This window comes from Chrysemys picta, chromosome 1, assembly GCF_011386835.1.
Source record: "Chrysemys picta bellii isolate R12L10 chromosome 1, ASM1138683v2, whole genome shotgun sequence".
Lineage (NCBI taxonomy): Eukaryota > Metazoa > Chordata > Testudines > Emydidae > Chrysemys > Chrysemys picta.
The window spans coordinates 214,569,055-214,586,044 of record NC_088791.1 but is presented as its reverse complement, the minus strand read 5'-3'; the positions used below and the strand labels follow the sequence as shown (position 1 = coordinate 214,586,044).

Below are 16,990 nucleotides of genomic sequence, written 5' to 3'. Positions count from 1 at the left end.
TCAGTACCGATCAAGTACCACAGGTTTTAAAACCAGACCCAGACCCAGTTGATATAGCCTCCTTGCAAACATCCTGACAGCCCTCTGAATACATCTTCATCCCCTCCCGTTGAGGCAACAGTGTCTTAATCATTGTCCCTGATTCAGGATGATTATAAGACATATCAAGAATTATTAAAAAGAGTGGCTAGTTCCCTAAAAATGTTGTGGAAAACCCCAGCATCTCTTCCACCCACTGCTAAGAGAACAGAGAGGAGATACCAAATGTCATCCCAGGATCAAGAATTTTTCTAGTCACACACTGAACCGAAGGTTCTTTGGTGATGACTGCAGTCAATGAGAAATCATGTCAAGGATACTCGAAATCCACACCTAAGGATAAAGATTAAAAAAACCTTTCTTTTTCTTCGAAGAATTTATATGACCTCAGGGTTACAGTTTCGAATTGCAAACTACCCGGCTCTCTTAGCCAGATATGTTTTTTCCGTTTGAGACAATATGGCTAGATTCATTGACAGATTGCCAGATGACTTAAGCAAGAATATCATCAAGCCATGATTAATGAAGGTCATTTAGTAGCGAGAACCTTGCTTCCAGCAGCCTTGTATGGTGCAGACTCTGGCTAGTGTCATGGCACGAAGCAACACTCCACTAGGTTGCAATCATCTGGGATTCCAGCATTGGTCCACTGGACAATCAAGGATCTCCAGTTTGAGGATCCTAATTTGTTTTCATGGAGGACAGACAAAGCACTGTATTTCCTAAAAGATTCTAGGGCAACTTTTAGGTATCTGGGGACTTACACTCCAGTCCCTAAGGGGAAGTAGTTTCATCCTCAGACTTTCCAAAAGTATCCATTGTACCCTCTAAGGCAACCTGAACAATTGAAGAGATGGAGATCCCAGAGTTGGAGATCATCAACTCCTCCTTGTGCTTCAACTTAATCGAGGCAATCTACAACATCTGAACAGTCTACTTAACTTCTTAGTTGAGATCAGCGTACCACTGTGTGAAGATCTAATCTCTCCCATCCCTCCCTTTGGCAACAAATTATCCACCTCCTAGGTGCTCAGACCCATATTACAACCAGTCACTGGATGTGAAACACTGTGAAACTGAAGTTTACCTCTGAAGTTTATCTCTCTCCCTCCTCTACATCCATCTTCCCTGTCCCTTTTCATCTCACAGGACTGCTCTCGTTCAAAAAGTCCCAGCCTCTTTTATAATTGGGTACTATAGAATATAATCTTCCTCACCATTGGGAAGGGGATTCTATTCCCGATAGTTCTGGTCTGGATCTGCGAAACCTAAATATGTTTCACATGGTTATCCTACCCTCTATTATTATCCTGTCCCTAGATCCAGGCGATTGGTACACTGTCCTCAACGTGAAGGACACTTACTTTCTGGCTGTTCAGCAGAGCCACAGGCGGTTTTTAAGTTTTGTCATGGTGAATGTACATTATCAGTTCACAGTTCTCCAATTTGGTCTCTCTTCAGCTTCTTGAGTCTTTACAAAGTGTATGTAGCAGTATACCTCAGAAAGACAGGTGTTCACGTATTCCCTTGTCTGGATGACTAGCTGATTTGGGGTTGATCCAAATGTCAGGTGGAGGTCAGCATTGATAAGATCCAGTCCTTCTTTCGTTCCTTGGACCTGTTGATGAACAAGGATAAGTCAATGCTGTTTCTTGTACAAGGATAGATTTTTATAGGAATAGTTCTTGACTCCAATTCAGTGAGAGCATACTTGCCTCTGGCCAGATTTTGGGCAGCATTGAACTGTGCAAACACTTTAAGGCCCATCCTTGTACAAGAGTAAGGAATTGTCTGACACTTCTAGAACACATGGCAGTTTGCATGTTTGTGACTCAACATGCCCAATTTCATCTCCAGGGCGTGCAGGAGAGATTGAAGTTCATCTACTGTCCATCCCACCTTTTGCTGGGCATGCTGACTCATGTGCCTGCAAATGTCTTGTCATCCCTGGATTGGATGGACCCTGCCAGTATATGCAAAGGGGTTCTTTTTCCTCCAGCCCTATCTTCCAAGACTGGTCATGGATTCCTCCTCCCTGGGAAGTGGGGAGCTCATGTGGGGACCTCCGATTCGAATACTTTGGTCAGATCAAGATATCACTCTCCACATAAATGTTTGAGAACTACAAAGGATTCACCTGGTATGTCAGGAATTCCTTCCGCACTTCGAGGAATGCACTGTACAGGCTCTCATGGACAACACTGCTGCTGTGTTCTGTTAGTACAGGGGGAAAGGTGGCAGTTCAAATAGCCTTTGCTAGGAGGCTATAGATCTTAGGGGGTTTTGTATCAACAGTGCTATTGCACTCAAAGCTTTGGATCTACCAGATGTTCACAGCTATCTGATGGATCATCTCAGCAGAACGTTCAGCAAGAGTCATGAATGGTCCCTCACAATGGACATAGCAGGATCCATTTTTCACATGTGGAGAATGCTAGAGATAGATCTCTTTGCTACTTGATCGAACAGGAATTGTCACCTTTCTTGTTCTAGAGCAGGTCACAACTTGGGAACTGTCAGATGCTTTCTGTGGTTAGTTCCTTAGAGGTTCAGAACAATCTCTTGATGCCAGATACACTTACTTGATGAAATGGAAATGTTTTTCCATATGGTTCCAACAGGGAGGTATTCCTCCCATGTGGTCGTCCCTATAGCTTATTCTGGAATATTTACTCCACCTAAAGGGAAAAGGGCTCTCTATCAGTTCCATGAGAGTTCACTTGGCAGTTGTTTACACGTTTTATCTTCCTATAGGAGGAAGGTCTGTTTTTTTCCAACCCAATGACTGTGATTTTTGAAAGGACTGGACAAACTCTTTCCAACTATGACGGACCCCATGTATCCATGGGATCTAAATCTAGTTTTGTTGACTCTAATGGATCCACCTTTGGAGCCTATGGCTGTGTGTTCCTTTTTACATCTCTCCATGAAAGTAGCATTCTTGGAGATTATTACCTTAGGTAGGAGCATAGCAGAACTACGTGCTTTAGTTGCTGGCTCCCCATCCCTCCCATACAAGCTTTATATAAAGACAAAGTCTATTTGCAACCTCATCTTACATTTCTGAGTAAGGTAGTGTGGACTTCCATCTTAATCAGAGGGTCCCATCACAAGAAGGGCCAAGACATATTCTTCCTTTCCCTCACCTTTACTGTGACTGTGCATGCGGCTAGCCAGTAGGTATGTGCAGCTGCAGAGATTCTGGCAGTAGAGATATTTTTAGCCAGATTATATCACATAATTACTTAACTATTTGTTATACTGTTGCACTTTATTTTCACTCATGTTCTGTGGCAAAGGTTCTGAGCATTTGAGTTTGGATTGGATTTTAAGATGCATCTTTGGAAGAAGTGAGGCTTTCTCTTTCCTCCCACTTTCACCCCTTCCTTCTCCTTGTCTCAACTTTTCTCTTCTAGTTCAAGTCTTGTACTGTAATGTCACATACAGATGCTTCCCTGCATTTAGATTTTATTGAAGAGATGTGCTGGGAGCAGTTTGTCAAAGTAGTGCTGCATGGGAGCCCATCACACCTGTGCTCTGAGACCTCCAATTCATTTCCAGGACCATTTCAAGATGATGATGGTTTTGACTGATGAAGTCCTGAATGGTTTGAGTCCTAGTGTCTTTGCAAATATGGCATCTGTCCTCATGTGGTACTGCAGCAGTTGAGATCAGTGCTTTAATTAACTGTCACTTGCTGTAAACTGGAAGTAGCTGGTGGCAAGATGATTTCAGTGTGGGACCTTTGGTTCTGGAACTCTTTATTGCCCAGGGTTTGATACATGAATCTGTTGGCCATCAGGACATGTTGCGAAGCCTATTTCCTCCCACTTTCTTTCCCACTTCCCCGAGCTTATGAGTAGAAGTGGAGGGAGTGTATGTGAGCATTGGGGTCATTGTTGATCATCCTGTTTTATAGATAGATGTGATGGGTTAACTGCTTTGGAAGGATTTATCATTGTTTATTGATTCATTCAATAAGCTTTGTACCAGCTTTTATTGTACATGTACCTCAGTCATATGATAAGAAACATTTGAAATATGAGTAAATAAATAAATAAAATGTTAAGCCATGTATAGCATGACAGCGTGGATACAGAACTGGTCCATAATATTCACATCGGAACAGACAGGAGCTATAAAGCCTGTATCAAACCCTGTGAAAATCCTAAGGTTCACATAAACTTTATCTAATCTTTCCAGAAATATAACTCCCATTTTAAAAAATACTAATTCGAAACTCTGATGTGGATATAAACCCCACGCATCCTGTCAGTTACTAATGCCCTTTAACTTCATTCATCCTCTTTTTTTTTTTCTTCTCTGTGTTATGTGAATATTTGAAACTTATTTTTCTCTTTTCAAGTGGCACTGCCCTTCTTTTAGCTTGCAAATTGCTTTTAAGTGCATTTAGGGAAAAGAGTGATAAATTCAGGAAAATACAGGTGTTGCGAGAAAAGCATTTCTGTTGTTATTTCTAAGTCGTTCTTGAGCAAGATCAGTTCTGGTCCATTTCATAATTGACTCCTAACTGTAATTATTTTTTACTTAACCCCCTCCCCCCCAAAAAATTAAAACATAAACATCTTTTTAAAAGATGGTTTTTAAAATAATCATTTATTTTCCGTCTTTCGTTTACAAATTTTGGTTATCCTTTCCTTCTGTTTAGAATTGGGTACTTACACGAGAAACAAAGTTTAGCTTAATTAGCTTTTAAGCTAGTATTTTGTGCTAAACTGAATTTCATACAGATACTCTAAGATTCTATTGTGCTCTAAAATGTAAGAATCGTTATTTTATATTATAGAGTCATTGGTTTTTGGTTTGCAGTAACATTTTTCTTTTTTCTTTAGAGAACAAGTACGGTTTAATGGATTTGGGATTTTTATCTTTATTGTATATCCTGGAGCATTTGTCGATCTTTTTACCACCCACTTGCAACTTATATCTCCAGTTCAGCAGTTGAGAATATTTTGTGCAGGTAACAGAGTCTGTGTTATGTTAAATATTAATCTGTCCAACAAGTTGTTGTTTTGCATGTGTTAGTATTGGTTAACACTGAAAACACCTTTCATGTTTTTTTTCAATTCTTGATGGTTTTAGTCTAGTTACTGGTTGGTAAATGTCCTTATACAGAATAACATCTCTAAAATTGATATCACGTGGCACCCTATTTGGCAATCTTGATGGAGAGTCCAGGAAATGAATGGGCAAGCAGACTAAAATCTTCTCTTCCCCCTAAAGGCGGTCCCTCTGTTTTGAGACTGAGATACATTGTTGGGTGCTGGGGAGAAAATTTATAGTACCACTGCCCATACTGATCTAGTTTGGGTTTTGGGGTGTTTTTTTTTTTTTTTTTTAAAACAAGACTTTAGTCTCCAGGAAGTGGAACAAGCTTAAAAAAAAGAAAGTTGTTGTATGCTAGATTCAATTTGGGAATAAAAGGTGTGGCGGAATATCTGTAGGAAACATTTTGGAAGTACATCTTGAGTTTCCTGGGAGGTCATTTTAAAAATGAATAATTATAAATAATAAAAGTTAGGGTATCCGTTCCTACTGTCTTTATAAATATATAAATAAGTACAGCATAGCTTACAATAAAGGCAACAAGACCTGGTAAGTTCCAGCAAAGGGGCTGTGATTCTCCCCAACCTGAGAAATCTTACTGGCTTTCTTTCAGGGGGAGGAGAGGTATGGGAGGGGAGAATGGAATAAAATCAGGTAAAAAATGGGTGTTTACATGAAATAAACTACAAAATACATACTGTGTGACCCACTATTTCTGGCACCCTTATCCACATTGAATAATACTTAATTCCACAAGTACTCCTACTGAATTAAATGGAAGCACTCTTGCAGGTGTCTCTTAAATTCCCTTTTAAAAAATGATACTGTATGCTTTGGAATGGTCAGCAGCACCAAACTTTCTAACTTCAACTTCAGTGCATTGATCTAGAGCAATAGAAAGCATCTTTTAAGTGGACATGGCCTATAGTCTTTATTTTGTATATTTCTAAATACTAATAGTAAAGCCTTGAAGCACACTAGCTGCATAATGAATAGCCAGTACAGTACGGTTGAGAACTGCTGATCTATTCTGTGATTTTAAGGTTGCCCTCGGGAAGGAAAGGAGGCTGAAACACACACAAAACGAAACACAAAATTCTTTATTCAGCTTGTAGTTCAAAATGATCCTGGAGTTATAAACTCTATCACCTGTCTGGTGCTTCTTGGATCAGAGAGACCTGCAGCTACCACACAGTGGAGCTCCTCCACCAATGCTGTAGGAATTTGGAGACAACAGGGGTTCTATTACTACTCTTGAAAGTGGTATGTTGGTCTGCCTAGTGTACTGCTGCTTTATAAAGACTCTGGAAATCTGTTGTTTCACTGAGTACTGTAGCTGTAATTTGTTGCAAAAGAGCTTTTAAGAAGAGCACACCAAAGCAAATCAAATAATTCTATATCCCAAACATATCAATAAACCAAAAACTTTCAGTGTAGATATGACCTTTTTTTTTTTTTTTTCTTTTAAGCTGACCATTTCTTTAAAAATCAAACACAGTCCAGGTCAAACCCAGCTAGCCTAGACAGAATTGAAAAAGAGGAAGCTAGTGTGCTTCATTGCAACTGCTCCCCACCATTGCATTCTGAATGGGAGCAAATAACATTTGTAAGCTATGATTAAAAATGAATTCTGTTTTTTGTTGACTAATAAATGCCAAGAACATAGGGTTACCATATTGGAGCCCCTGAAAAAGAGGACACTCCGAGGGGCCCAGGCCCTGGCCCAACTCCGCCCCTTCCCCGCCCCCGGCCCTGCCCCAACTGCGCCCTTCCCCAAAGTCTCTGCCCCCTTCTCTGAACGCTCCACCCCCTGCTCCTCCCTCTCCCCTGCTTCCCGTGAATCAAATGTTTGTGGGAAGTCTGAAACAGGCAGGCAGCAGGTAAGCTGGGGCTGGGGTTGGGGGGGAGGGGCACGCGGAGAGGCGGCCCAGTCTGGCCCCCGCGGCCGAGCGGCTCCCTCCGGCGGCCAGCCAAGAGGCTCTGGCCCCAGCGGCTCCAGCCCGGCTCGGGCTCTAGGGCACCGGCCGAGCACCCCCAGCCCCTGTCGCTCCGGCTCGGCTTGGGCCCTGGTTCCGGCCAGCGGCTGAGCACCCTCAGCCCCGGTCGCTCCGGCTCGGGCCCCGGTTCCGGCCGCCGGCCAGCGGCCGAGCATCCCCGGCCCTGGCCGAGCGGCGCTGGCCGGCGGCCGAGCACCCCCAGCCCCGGTCGCTCCGGCTCGGCTCGGGCCCCGGTTCCAGCCACTGGTCAAGCACCCCCGGCCCCACCAGCCCCGGCCGAGCAGCTCTGGCCCGGCCCCGGCCCTGGCCGAGCGGCGCCGGTCAAGCGGCGCCAGCCCTGGTCGCTCCGGCCCAGCTTGGCTCGGGCCCCGGTTCCAGCCAGCGGCCGAGCCGTTCTGGCCCCACCGGCCCGGTCGAACAGCTCCGGCCCAGCCCTGGCCGAGCGGCGCTGGCCGAGCAGTCCCGGCCCCAGCGGCTCCGGCTCGGCTCAGACTCCGAATCCGGCCGAGCACCCCCGGCCCCACCGGCCCCGGCCAAGCGGCTCCGGCCTGGCCGAGCGGCGCCGGCCAGCGGCATCCCAGCTCGCAGCCGCCTCCTTCCAGGCTCCAGCTGCTGCTGTGCTGGGGAGAGCGGCGGGAGCCGGGAAAGTTGAACCCCGGGGAGGAGGCGATCCCCTTACCATGCCTTTTGGAAATTCCTCCCGGACGGGGATTTGAGGACCAGAAAGCCGGACATGCCCGGGAAAATCCGGACGTATGGTAACCCTAAAGAACAACTCTTGCCAAACTTGAAACAGGAAAATGAAATGTATGTAGTGATGACGGGTAACAGTAGAGGCAGATTGCCATGGCCATACTTGAGTAAACAGTTATCAGTTAATTGTATCAAATAAGTGCATTTTGATACAGCTAATAGTGCATTTTAAAAGATGATTGGAGTATTTAATGAGGATTAAGCATGTTGTGCATTAAATTTTACTTAAAAGCTTCATTGTTTGGCATTGTTTATTTGAGGAACTGAATGAGCTTACTCCAATTTTTGAAGACCTAAAATCTAAGTTTAAATAACAGAAATCAGATTTTATTATGATTGCTGAAGAAGTAGGGAATATACATTGAAAGTTTCTTTTGTAGGCCTTTCAAACTTTTGAGATAAAAAGTATATTTGTTGTGCAACAGATGGCATCATAAATTCAATAATATTGAATGAGTGTTAAAATAAAGGTTGAGATTTAGATAAAAGCAAAGGAATTCCATGTTATCCATTTATTTCCCCAAGTAAAAAAATATTTTCTCAGAGGCGGATACATATCTTGTAGCATCTTTGAAACGTCACTGGAATGTATGTACTTTTTAATGAGAATTAAGTAGATTTTAAGAAATTGTTTGAGTGCTCAGGTTGGTTTTGTTTTTTGTTGTTGCTTTCTGAAGTCTTTGTCTTTTTTTAAACATATCAAAGACATCATCAAGGGTGCTGCCTGAGATTTACCTTTAAGGAATGTAAATATTTTGACAAAACTAAGTTGACCTCCCAGCCTCTCCCTTTCAGACCTTTTTTGCCTTGCAGTGTCTGGAATGGATAAGATCACTCCTTCCTCTAGATTTCTCTGGCCCATTCCCACATAATGAACTGTACATCAGTGGTTCTTTTTTTTTATCCTGTTTAGTTTTTCCTCCCTCTCTTCTTTCCTAACTTTCTCCTTTTATTTCTTTAGTATTTACACAAATCTTTCATCATAAACTTTGAGGATTAGCTTCTCCACTGCCTTGTAACAGGCTGCCAAATCAAAATGGTAGCTTTTTACTCTTGCTTTGCAAGGTGCAAGGCATAGGAGGATCAGCCTCTTAAACTTCTTGCTTTTTTGATGGTATCTAATAATCCATCGTTTAGTAGTCTGATTTATATAGGGTTCTTCCATAGACTGCATTGATGTCAGTGGAAATGTATAAAATTAGAGAGAGCTGAAAAATGAAAAGAAACTCGAACACAAGTTGTCTGTATTACAAGCTGTTCTAAAACTGTTGTGTGTTTTTTTTTTTTTTTTTTTAAATGGCATGAAAGCTAAAATAAAATGGCTGTTGCCGATTTGATTTATACTGTTGTTTTGATTATTTTATTTTAGGATGAGGAGAATTAATGTTCAGGCTTATAGTTTAGGTGCCAATTTTAGTTTCAGCCAGATGTGATTTAAAACCCACGTGGAAAGAAATCCCTTTAAAAAAGAGCTATTAATGGAAATGACGACAAACCCTTAACTAGAGCATTGCACAGATAGAACTTTGGTTCATGTTCCCTTTCTGTGGCCTCAGAATCCTGAAGGAGAAATCAAATTGTATAAGACTCATAATGATGACTCACAGTGAGTATCCCAAGGGATTATCATGAGATTCCATTGCATTTTATGATTGCTCCATTATATACAGTGGGGGGGAATGAGTTTAAAAGATTTTGAGATTAATCTTTCTCTTAGGCAATAAATCATTACAGTACTGTAAATGTGGAATTGGATCATATCCTTCTCAACAAGATAACATACTGTAAGGAAACTCCATCACTGGAAAGTTGCTATGAATTGGCCACACAGGATACTTGTCCAAGCAAACAAGTAGAACTGGAAAATTTCTGTGCTAGGTGTTGAAAGTAACCCTGTTTTTGGCTTCCTACGTTCACTCAGCCTCCTGTGAAGCTTATGTTTGCCTTAGTAAGAAAAGTGATAGACTAGGAAGTGCTGATTGCACAAGCTAGTTTCCTGGGACAGCTTCGGGCCCAGATTTTTCCACTCAACATTTTATAAGTGTTTTATTAAGGACTTAGTGTATCAGTGTCTTCCCTGCTTCCCTTTTTGGACTTATATTCTCCCCCACTGAATATATGGTACCGCTGCATAAAGAAAAGTGATTGTATAGTAGTTGATTATCAGTTTAATAAAAATTAAACCACCCCAGTTCCTCTCTCTTCCATTTGAATTATGTGGCGATGTGAATTCTATGTGGCAGATATCAGCATAATGCTTACAATGGTTTTTTTTTTTTTTTTTAAAGAAACTCTAAAGCTGCACAACCAAAAGAGTACTTGCTTTGGCTCTAATACTATAAAGACTTAAGCACTTGAATAACTTTATGAATGTGAATAGTCTCATTGACATCAAGGGGGCTACTCATGTTTGTGAAGTAATTCATGTGCTCAAGTCTTTGTAGGATCGGGGCCTTTATCCATAAATCAGTAGGCTACTCGTGTTCATAGCTACTTGCAGTCATTTCAGGAAAGTTAGTTGGAAAGACACTGATATTTTACAGTTCAGAAACACTTTTTTGTTAGTTAACGTGTGCCAGTGTTTCCTTAAAAGGTTAATATTTTTTATTCTCTTTGTAGGTGTCTGGCATAATTTTGTTCTTGGTGTTGCGAGTCTCATAGTTCTGTTCCTGCTGCCAGCAATTCTTTTCCCATTTTACTACACAGGTGTTGGGGCACTTGTCACTGAGGTCACAGAGGTATGAACAGGTCTTGAATGATTTATTATATGCTAAGTGACCTGAAACATTTCATTGGCTAAAATTTGATCACTGCATGAACAGTGTAAAAATCCTTCTTCCAGCATTTGAAAAGAATGTTGCTTCAGTTAAGGTTGCATAGAGAAATTATATAGACAAACATACTTCATTAAATCACAGAACTAGCATTTATAAAAAATTTCAGTATTGGACCATGAAACATTTTGAATAGGGTATCCAAAGTGAGTTAGAAACACAAATCCCAGTGACTGTCAACTGGATTTAGAAGCATAAGTCCCTTTGGCACTTTTGGAACTCCTACCCTCCTTCTGATAACTCAAACAACAAAAAGAAATGGTCTATAAAGACTATTCTTTAACTACCAAGTTAATATAATTTACTATGTGTATTTTATTAACATTTCAAATTATTAGTGTTTTTACTTAAAACAACACAAAGTACACATGAATAAGAAGTATTATACGTCAATTAATTAAAAATTGTAGTGGTGAATTTTACAGGTTGATTTGCCTGTTTTTCATTTGTTTTATTTTAATCTTAAACTTATTTTATTTAATGAATAAAGATGTATTTTTATCTATTTACCTTAACTGAATATTTCCTTTCTTTCTGGTGTTAGATTAGTAGACTTTTGGATTATACAGCCTTAACACTTAGTTAATGAAGTTTTTCCATTTGTTTAATTTTCTGTGTAGACAGATAATTTTATATTATATTTCACTGTCACAGGACAATCTTGCATATAATACAGTCTGATTATGGTGGTTAACATGCTAGAAAAAAGTATAGTTTTTAAAAAATGATGGAGAATTTTGTGCATTCTCACGTGACCTTGACTGGATTTATTTACACTTGAAGTAGAACAGGCAGTTGAGTTTGTTCCTCTCCCTTGCTCCCGTATGTAGTCCAAGCTTGGGCCCCAATCCTGCAAACACATACACTAGAGTGAACTTCAGTTAAATTTTGTGATGATTCCAGGATCCATTTGTATGGATCCAGTGGCAGGATTGGGGCTTTTGTGTAGTATAGGCTGCCACTAGGTGAACTGAAAAACATTTTTAAAAAATCCTGCAGTACTCCACAGGATCCAGTATACTCTGTTCTTTGAGAAACACACACTCTTTAGATGACAATGCCCTGATTTTCAATGATAGTAAAAATCTATAATGAACTTGCAGCCTTAGTTTTGTTAAATTAAACTGAAGTCAGTCCCAGCTAATGAGAGAGAATAACGGCCACACTGGTTCAGTGACCCAGTGTCAGTGTAACGTGAGAGATCAGAGTTAAGACTGTGAGGTTGATCCTTCGCTCTCTGGATCAGTAGGACCTGGGAGCACAATGGAGGCAGCTTGCTGAGCTTCTGGAAAGGGAGTACTTCATATCTCTTGAATAATCAGCTACTCAGAGCATGATTGATAGACTTGATGCCTGTCACTTTTACCTTTCTGGGATAAAAAAGGAGCTGACATAACTGAGGACCTATGTGGGAAGAGAAAGGGAGGATTCCCTGGTGTTCTCCAACATTATGGCTTCACTCCCCCAGAAGTATAGGTGAGCCCTGCTTGTCCGAAACTCTGAGGCGTCAGCTTCTGTTTCTTGAATCTAAAATGAGTTTTTTAAAAAACAAACAAAACATTCATTTGAATGAAACTAATTGCTTGAGGATTTCAGATGTCCCTTGAGAGATTTGGATAATTGAGGTTTACTTGTATATGAAATGAGAGGCTCTTTGTGGAGGAGTTTGTTTTTCTAATGCCCTGCCTAAGATTAAAATAATCAGGTCTAATAAATTCTGAGGTTTTCTCTTTCTTCAAAAAATAGTTTATTTGCTTAAGTGTCTGTTGGACATTCAGAAGAACTATAAACTAATCCCAGCATTATTAAGAATGGTAGTGTGTCTGACTTCCTTTTTCCTTCGCAGGATTCTCCAGCCAATGGACCCAGAGGTCTTTTTGTAGGGGACCTTGTAACTAATCTGCAAGACTGCTCAGTTCGTGGTGTGGAAGACTGGAATTCCTGCCTAGGAGAGATCTCGCGGAAGACACAAATTGGGTACTGCATAAATGCAGCAACCCTACAGCAGTTAAGCTTCCCAGCCAGGGGTATGATTATTTGTATACTCCTTATAAATGCACCTTATAAGTACTGTCTATTATAATTTCATCATCTCTTAAAGATTAAGTTTGATTTAGGATTTGTTAATGGGTCAGACTTTTGGTTCATCAAGTCTGGTATCCTGTCTTTGGCATTGACCAATATGCAATTCCTTTTTGAGGAGGTGGAAGAAGAATTAATTTATCTTATCTTCTGGTCATTTTAGTTTGTGGAATGACAAATGAGCTTTGATTACCTCTTTGTAAGATTGCATATACAGTTGTTGCCAGTAATAATCCAGCTACAGTGTTCATCTCGGGGACCTTCTGCAGTAGTGAATTCCTAGGTTGGCTTATTGCTTTGACTGATTTGGTAGGAAAACATGAATGCTGTGAAGGTGTGTAGGGTATAAGGTAACAGTGCTCTGTATTATGATTGCTATTGCAGATCATCCCACTATGATAAGGGCTGTTTTAAATTTTTTTTTTTTTTTTTTACAAAATCTTTGTGAATTGGGAATTATTTCTATTTCTTTATTCTGGGTGTTCCATCTAGAGCAGTGGTCTCCAACCGTTTTACGCACAAGATCACTTTTTGAATTTATGTGCAACCCAGGATCCACTCCGCCCCGCCCCACTCACTCTGTTCTTCCCCCCCCCTCACTCTACCCCACGATCACTCTCTTTCACCAAGCTGGGGTAGGGTGTTGGGGTTCAGGAGGGGGTGTGGGCTCTGGGCTGGGGCCAAGGGGTTCAGAGTGTGGGAGGGGGCTCCGGGCTGAGACTGGAGCAGGAGTTTGGGGTGCAGGAGGGGGTGCAGGGTCCAAGCTCTGGGAGAGAGTTTGGGTGCAGGAGGGGGCTCCAGGCTGGGGCAGAGTGTTGGGGTGCAGGAGGGAGTATGGGGTGCTGGCTCTGGAAGGGGGCTCAGCGCTGGGGCAGGGACTCGGGGTGCAGTAGGGGGTTCATAGTGCAGGAGGGGGTTTGGGATGCAGGCTCCTGGAGGGGGCTCAGGGCTGAGGGTTGGCCTCAAGCAGCTCTCGGTCGGCAGCGCAGCAAAGCTAAGTGCCCCAGCCTCGCGCCGCTCCTGGACGGGGCCAACATGCCCTGCGGGGCAGCACGTGGCTCTGCGCACTGCCCCTCTCTGCAGGCACCGCCCCTGCAGTTCCATTGGCCATAGTTCCCCATTCCCAGCCAATGGAAGCTGCGGCGGCGGTGCTTGTAGGCAGGAGCAGTGTGTGGATACTCCTGCCACTCCCCACCCGCGGGGTCATGCTGGCCACTTCCTGGAGCGGCATGGGGCCAGGGCAGGCAGGGATCTTGCCTTAGCAGCCACCCTGCTACACCACCAGACTTTTATCAGACAGAGATCACAATCAACTGGGAGAGTCATCAGGATGACCAGTTGATCGCGATTGACTGGTTGGTGACCACTGATCTAGAGATTAGTCTGCTATCCCTTTCTGGTTTTGTTCATACATTACAGTGCCTTTTACTATAAGAGCTTGGCCCTTAATGAAGAATATAGATTAAGTAAAACTAGGACAACAAGCAAAATCTAAGTAAAACAAAAAATTAAAAATCAAGCTAAACTAAACTAAACACAGACTAAACCATGTCTTGCATGATGCCCAGGAACTTTTTAGGGTTTGGTTCAAGCAAACTGTGATGGGGACTGAATTCCAGAGAGCGTCCTCAGCTGAACAAATCCTCCCACACCAACCTTGGGAAGTTTGTTTTAACTTTGACTGGACAGCAGTCACCTTGCAGTCATTCTTAACTGCCCTAACTCAGTAGAGAGAGGTTGGCAGTCTGTCAGATAACCAGGTTCTAGACCATTTGAGCTTCAAAGATTGTTACCAACCTTTTTTGCATTATACTTGGAAGTAAACAGGACGCCAGGCCAGCTCAAATGCTTGTGCACATGTGTTTTTGATGTGTACTGCTCTTCATGTGACATTCAGAGTGCTAATTCTGGTCCCAGTGGTCCCTTCTGTCTTTATAATCTATTAATCTCTTTTCCTATTATGTAAATCTGAAACTGATATCTCCAAACGATGCCAGAGGTTAGATCCCAAGCATTTAGACAAACTAATCGTTTGAGTCACTCTCCGAAGGAGGTTAGGGCAGCCTTGCCACATGCCCTTAGTTGGATTGGGAGGGTAAGGGAGAAGCAATGCTGCGGTGTTTCCAGATCCCAGCCTACCAAACATAAATACAAGAAGATCCCTGCTGTCCACAGGAGTGTAATTTCAGAGGCAAAGGTAATAAAACTGCATATTTTGTCACCCTCGTATTCCCATTTGGACTGAAGTCCCAGAGTTGATTCTAAACCCAGTGGTGTATTGTGTTAACCGCCTACGGTCCTTGCCACCACCCCATCAGACGAGTCTGTCTGCATTTCTTAGTGGTGAGCCTCCAGCAGTGATAGTCATTCCTTTGAAATGAAATGAACTCAGTTATTCAAACTGCAGTAGCTGTCGTTTGTCAAAATCTCAACAGTTCACATCTCAGCGTCCTTTCTGTAAATATGTTGTATTTATAATAAGCCTATATTGCAAATGGACACTAGGCACTTTACAATAAGACAAATACAGAATAAACAACTAAAACAGGTGTAAAGCCATAAAGAAATCAGTGTGCCAAAGGCCTTCTGAAATAAAAACAATTTAAAATGTATTTTGTAAAGGAGCTAATTCCACAATCATCCACACATCAAAAGTATGTCATTGCCTAGTCCTAAGGCTACAGTGAAGAAAAACACTTCTGCACCTGCAAGCCCCAAGCTCCAAAACTCTGTGCTGTTGGACCTCAGAGGGTACAATGGTATATAGGATGCAGGCAGGTTAAGCCTTGTCTGCATATAGAAGTTGCACTGGTTTAAAAACCTAATTTAGTTAAACTGGTGCAACTTTTTACATGGGCACTGTTGCATTAGTTAAAACTGGCTGGTATCCATTTAGGGCACGTCTTCATTACCCGCCGGATCGGCGGGTAGCAATCGATCTATTGGGGATCAACTTATCGCATCTAGTGAAGACGCGATAAAATTGATCCCCGATGGCTCTGCCGTCGACTCCAGAAATCCACTGCAGCAAGAGGCGGAAGCGGAGTCGACGGCGGCGCGGAAGCGGTCGACTCGCCGCTGTCCTCACAGCCAGGTAAGTTGACCTAAAATACGCAACTTCAGCTACGCTATTCATGTAGCTGAAGTTGTGTATCTTAGGTCGACCCCCTCCCCCCCCCCGGTAGTGTAGACCTAGCCTTAGTTTGCATCACTAAGTCCATTTGAAATCAAATTACGATTGTCCTCACAGGATTTTGCACTAGTTTAACTAAATCAATTTAAAAACACACTTTTAGCTGAACAGGGGCCTCAGAGAGCTGTCAGGGTCCCAGTCCATTAAAAGCTTTTAATGTTTTAAAAACTATACTTCGAAGTTGGGTCATTCCCACAGCCAGTGAAGGGAATGCAACAGCAGGCAGCAGAATCTCTCTGCTCACCGTTGGTGCCAGCTGCAGGCAACAAATCAAACTATTTTGTAACAGTGTTCAAAAAATTGCAGTAGTCTCTGTATTCAGGTGATGAGATCAGCCTGTTGGGGAGATGGCTGCAGTCTGGTGATGTTCTTAGGATGAAGAAACTCATTTACAACTATCGCTGACATCCAAATCAGGATCTCTGAATTAAACTAATTCATTATAATTCAGCAGGCGACAGAAAGGATTGTTTGATTTTATTCAGAGACGTATGTATTTTTGTGATTTATTATGAATCTGTCATTCTCTGCTTGTCTAAAATTTAGCTGGTTGTTTTCCTCTGTAGTCTACAGAAGACTTGATGGCACTGTTGAATGTTGTAGTAACAGCAGCCTCACCGATGTTTGCTTTTCATACAGCAATAACTTGGACAGCCACCTGGTAAGTTACTTTAGCTGATATTCAGATAGGTATCACAAATGTGCACATAATTATACAGTGCAGTGTGTAGCACCTTCTAGCTGAGCATCTCAAAGCACTTGACAAATATTAATTAGCTAAGTTTCACAACATCCCTAAGAGGTAGGCAAACATTCATATCCCTATTTTCCAGCTGAGGAAACTGAGAGACTGTATGGTTGTGTGATTTGCCTAAGGCAGTGGTTCTCAGCCTAATTGCCATTGTGGGCCACATCCACACAATATATATGCTTACCTGTATGACCCTCAGGATATCACATGGGCTGCAGCTGTGTGCTGATTGGGCTGCAAGCGGGCTGTGGGTTGAGAACCACTTGTCTAAGGT

At 42.2% G+C, this 16,990-nt stretch overlaps 1 protein-coding gene across 4 annotated transcripts in view; it reads left to right on the top strand.

Annotated features, from left to right (window-relative positions):
- The window catches only part of MBTPS2 (membrane bound transcription factor peptidase, site 2), a 48,516-nt gene that overhangs the window by 15,003 nt on the left and 16,523 nt on the right, over positions 1-16,990 (top strand). For all 4 annotated transcript variants that reach the window (XR_010596143.1, XM_065579566.1, XM_005281531.4 and 1 more), the window contains exons 5-8: positions 4,893-5,020; positions 10,476-10,594; positions 12,537-12,717; positions 16,532-16,626. Coding sequence is in view for 3 of the 4 variants with exons in the window: in XM_065579566.1 (XP_065435638.1) it covers positions 4,893-5,020; positions 10,476-10,594; positions 12,537-12,717; positions 16,532-16,626 (523 nt within the window). In the remaining variant the exon portion in view is untranslated. The remainder of the gene's footprint in view (positions 1-4,892; positions 5,021-10,475; positions 10,595-12,536; positions 12,718-16,531; positions 16,627-16,990) is intronic.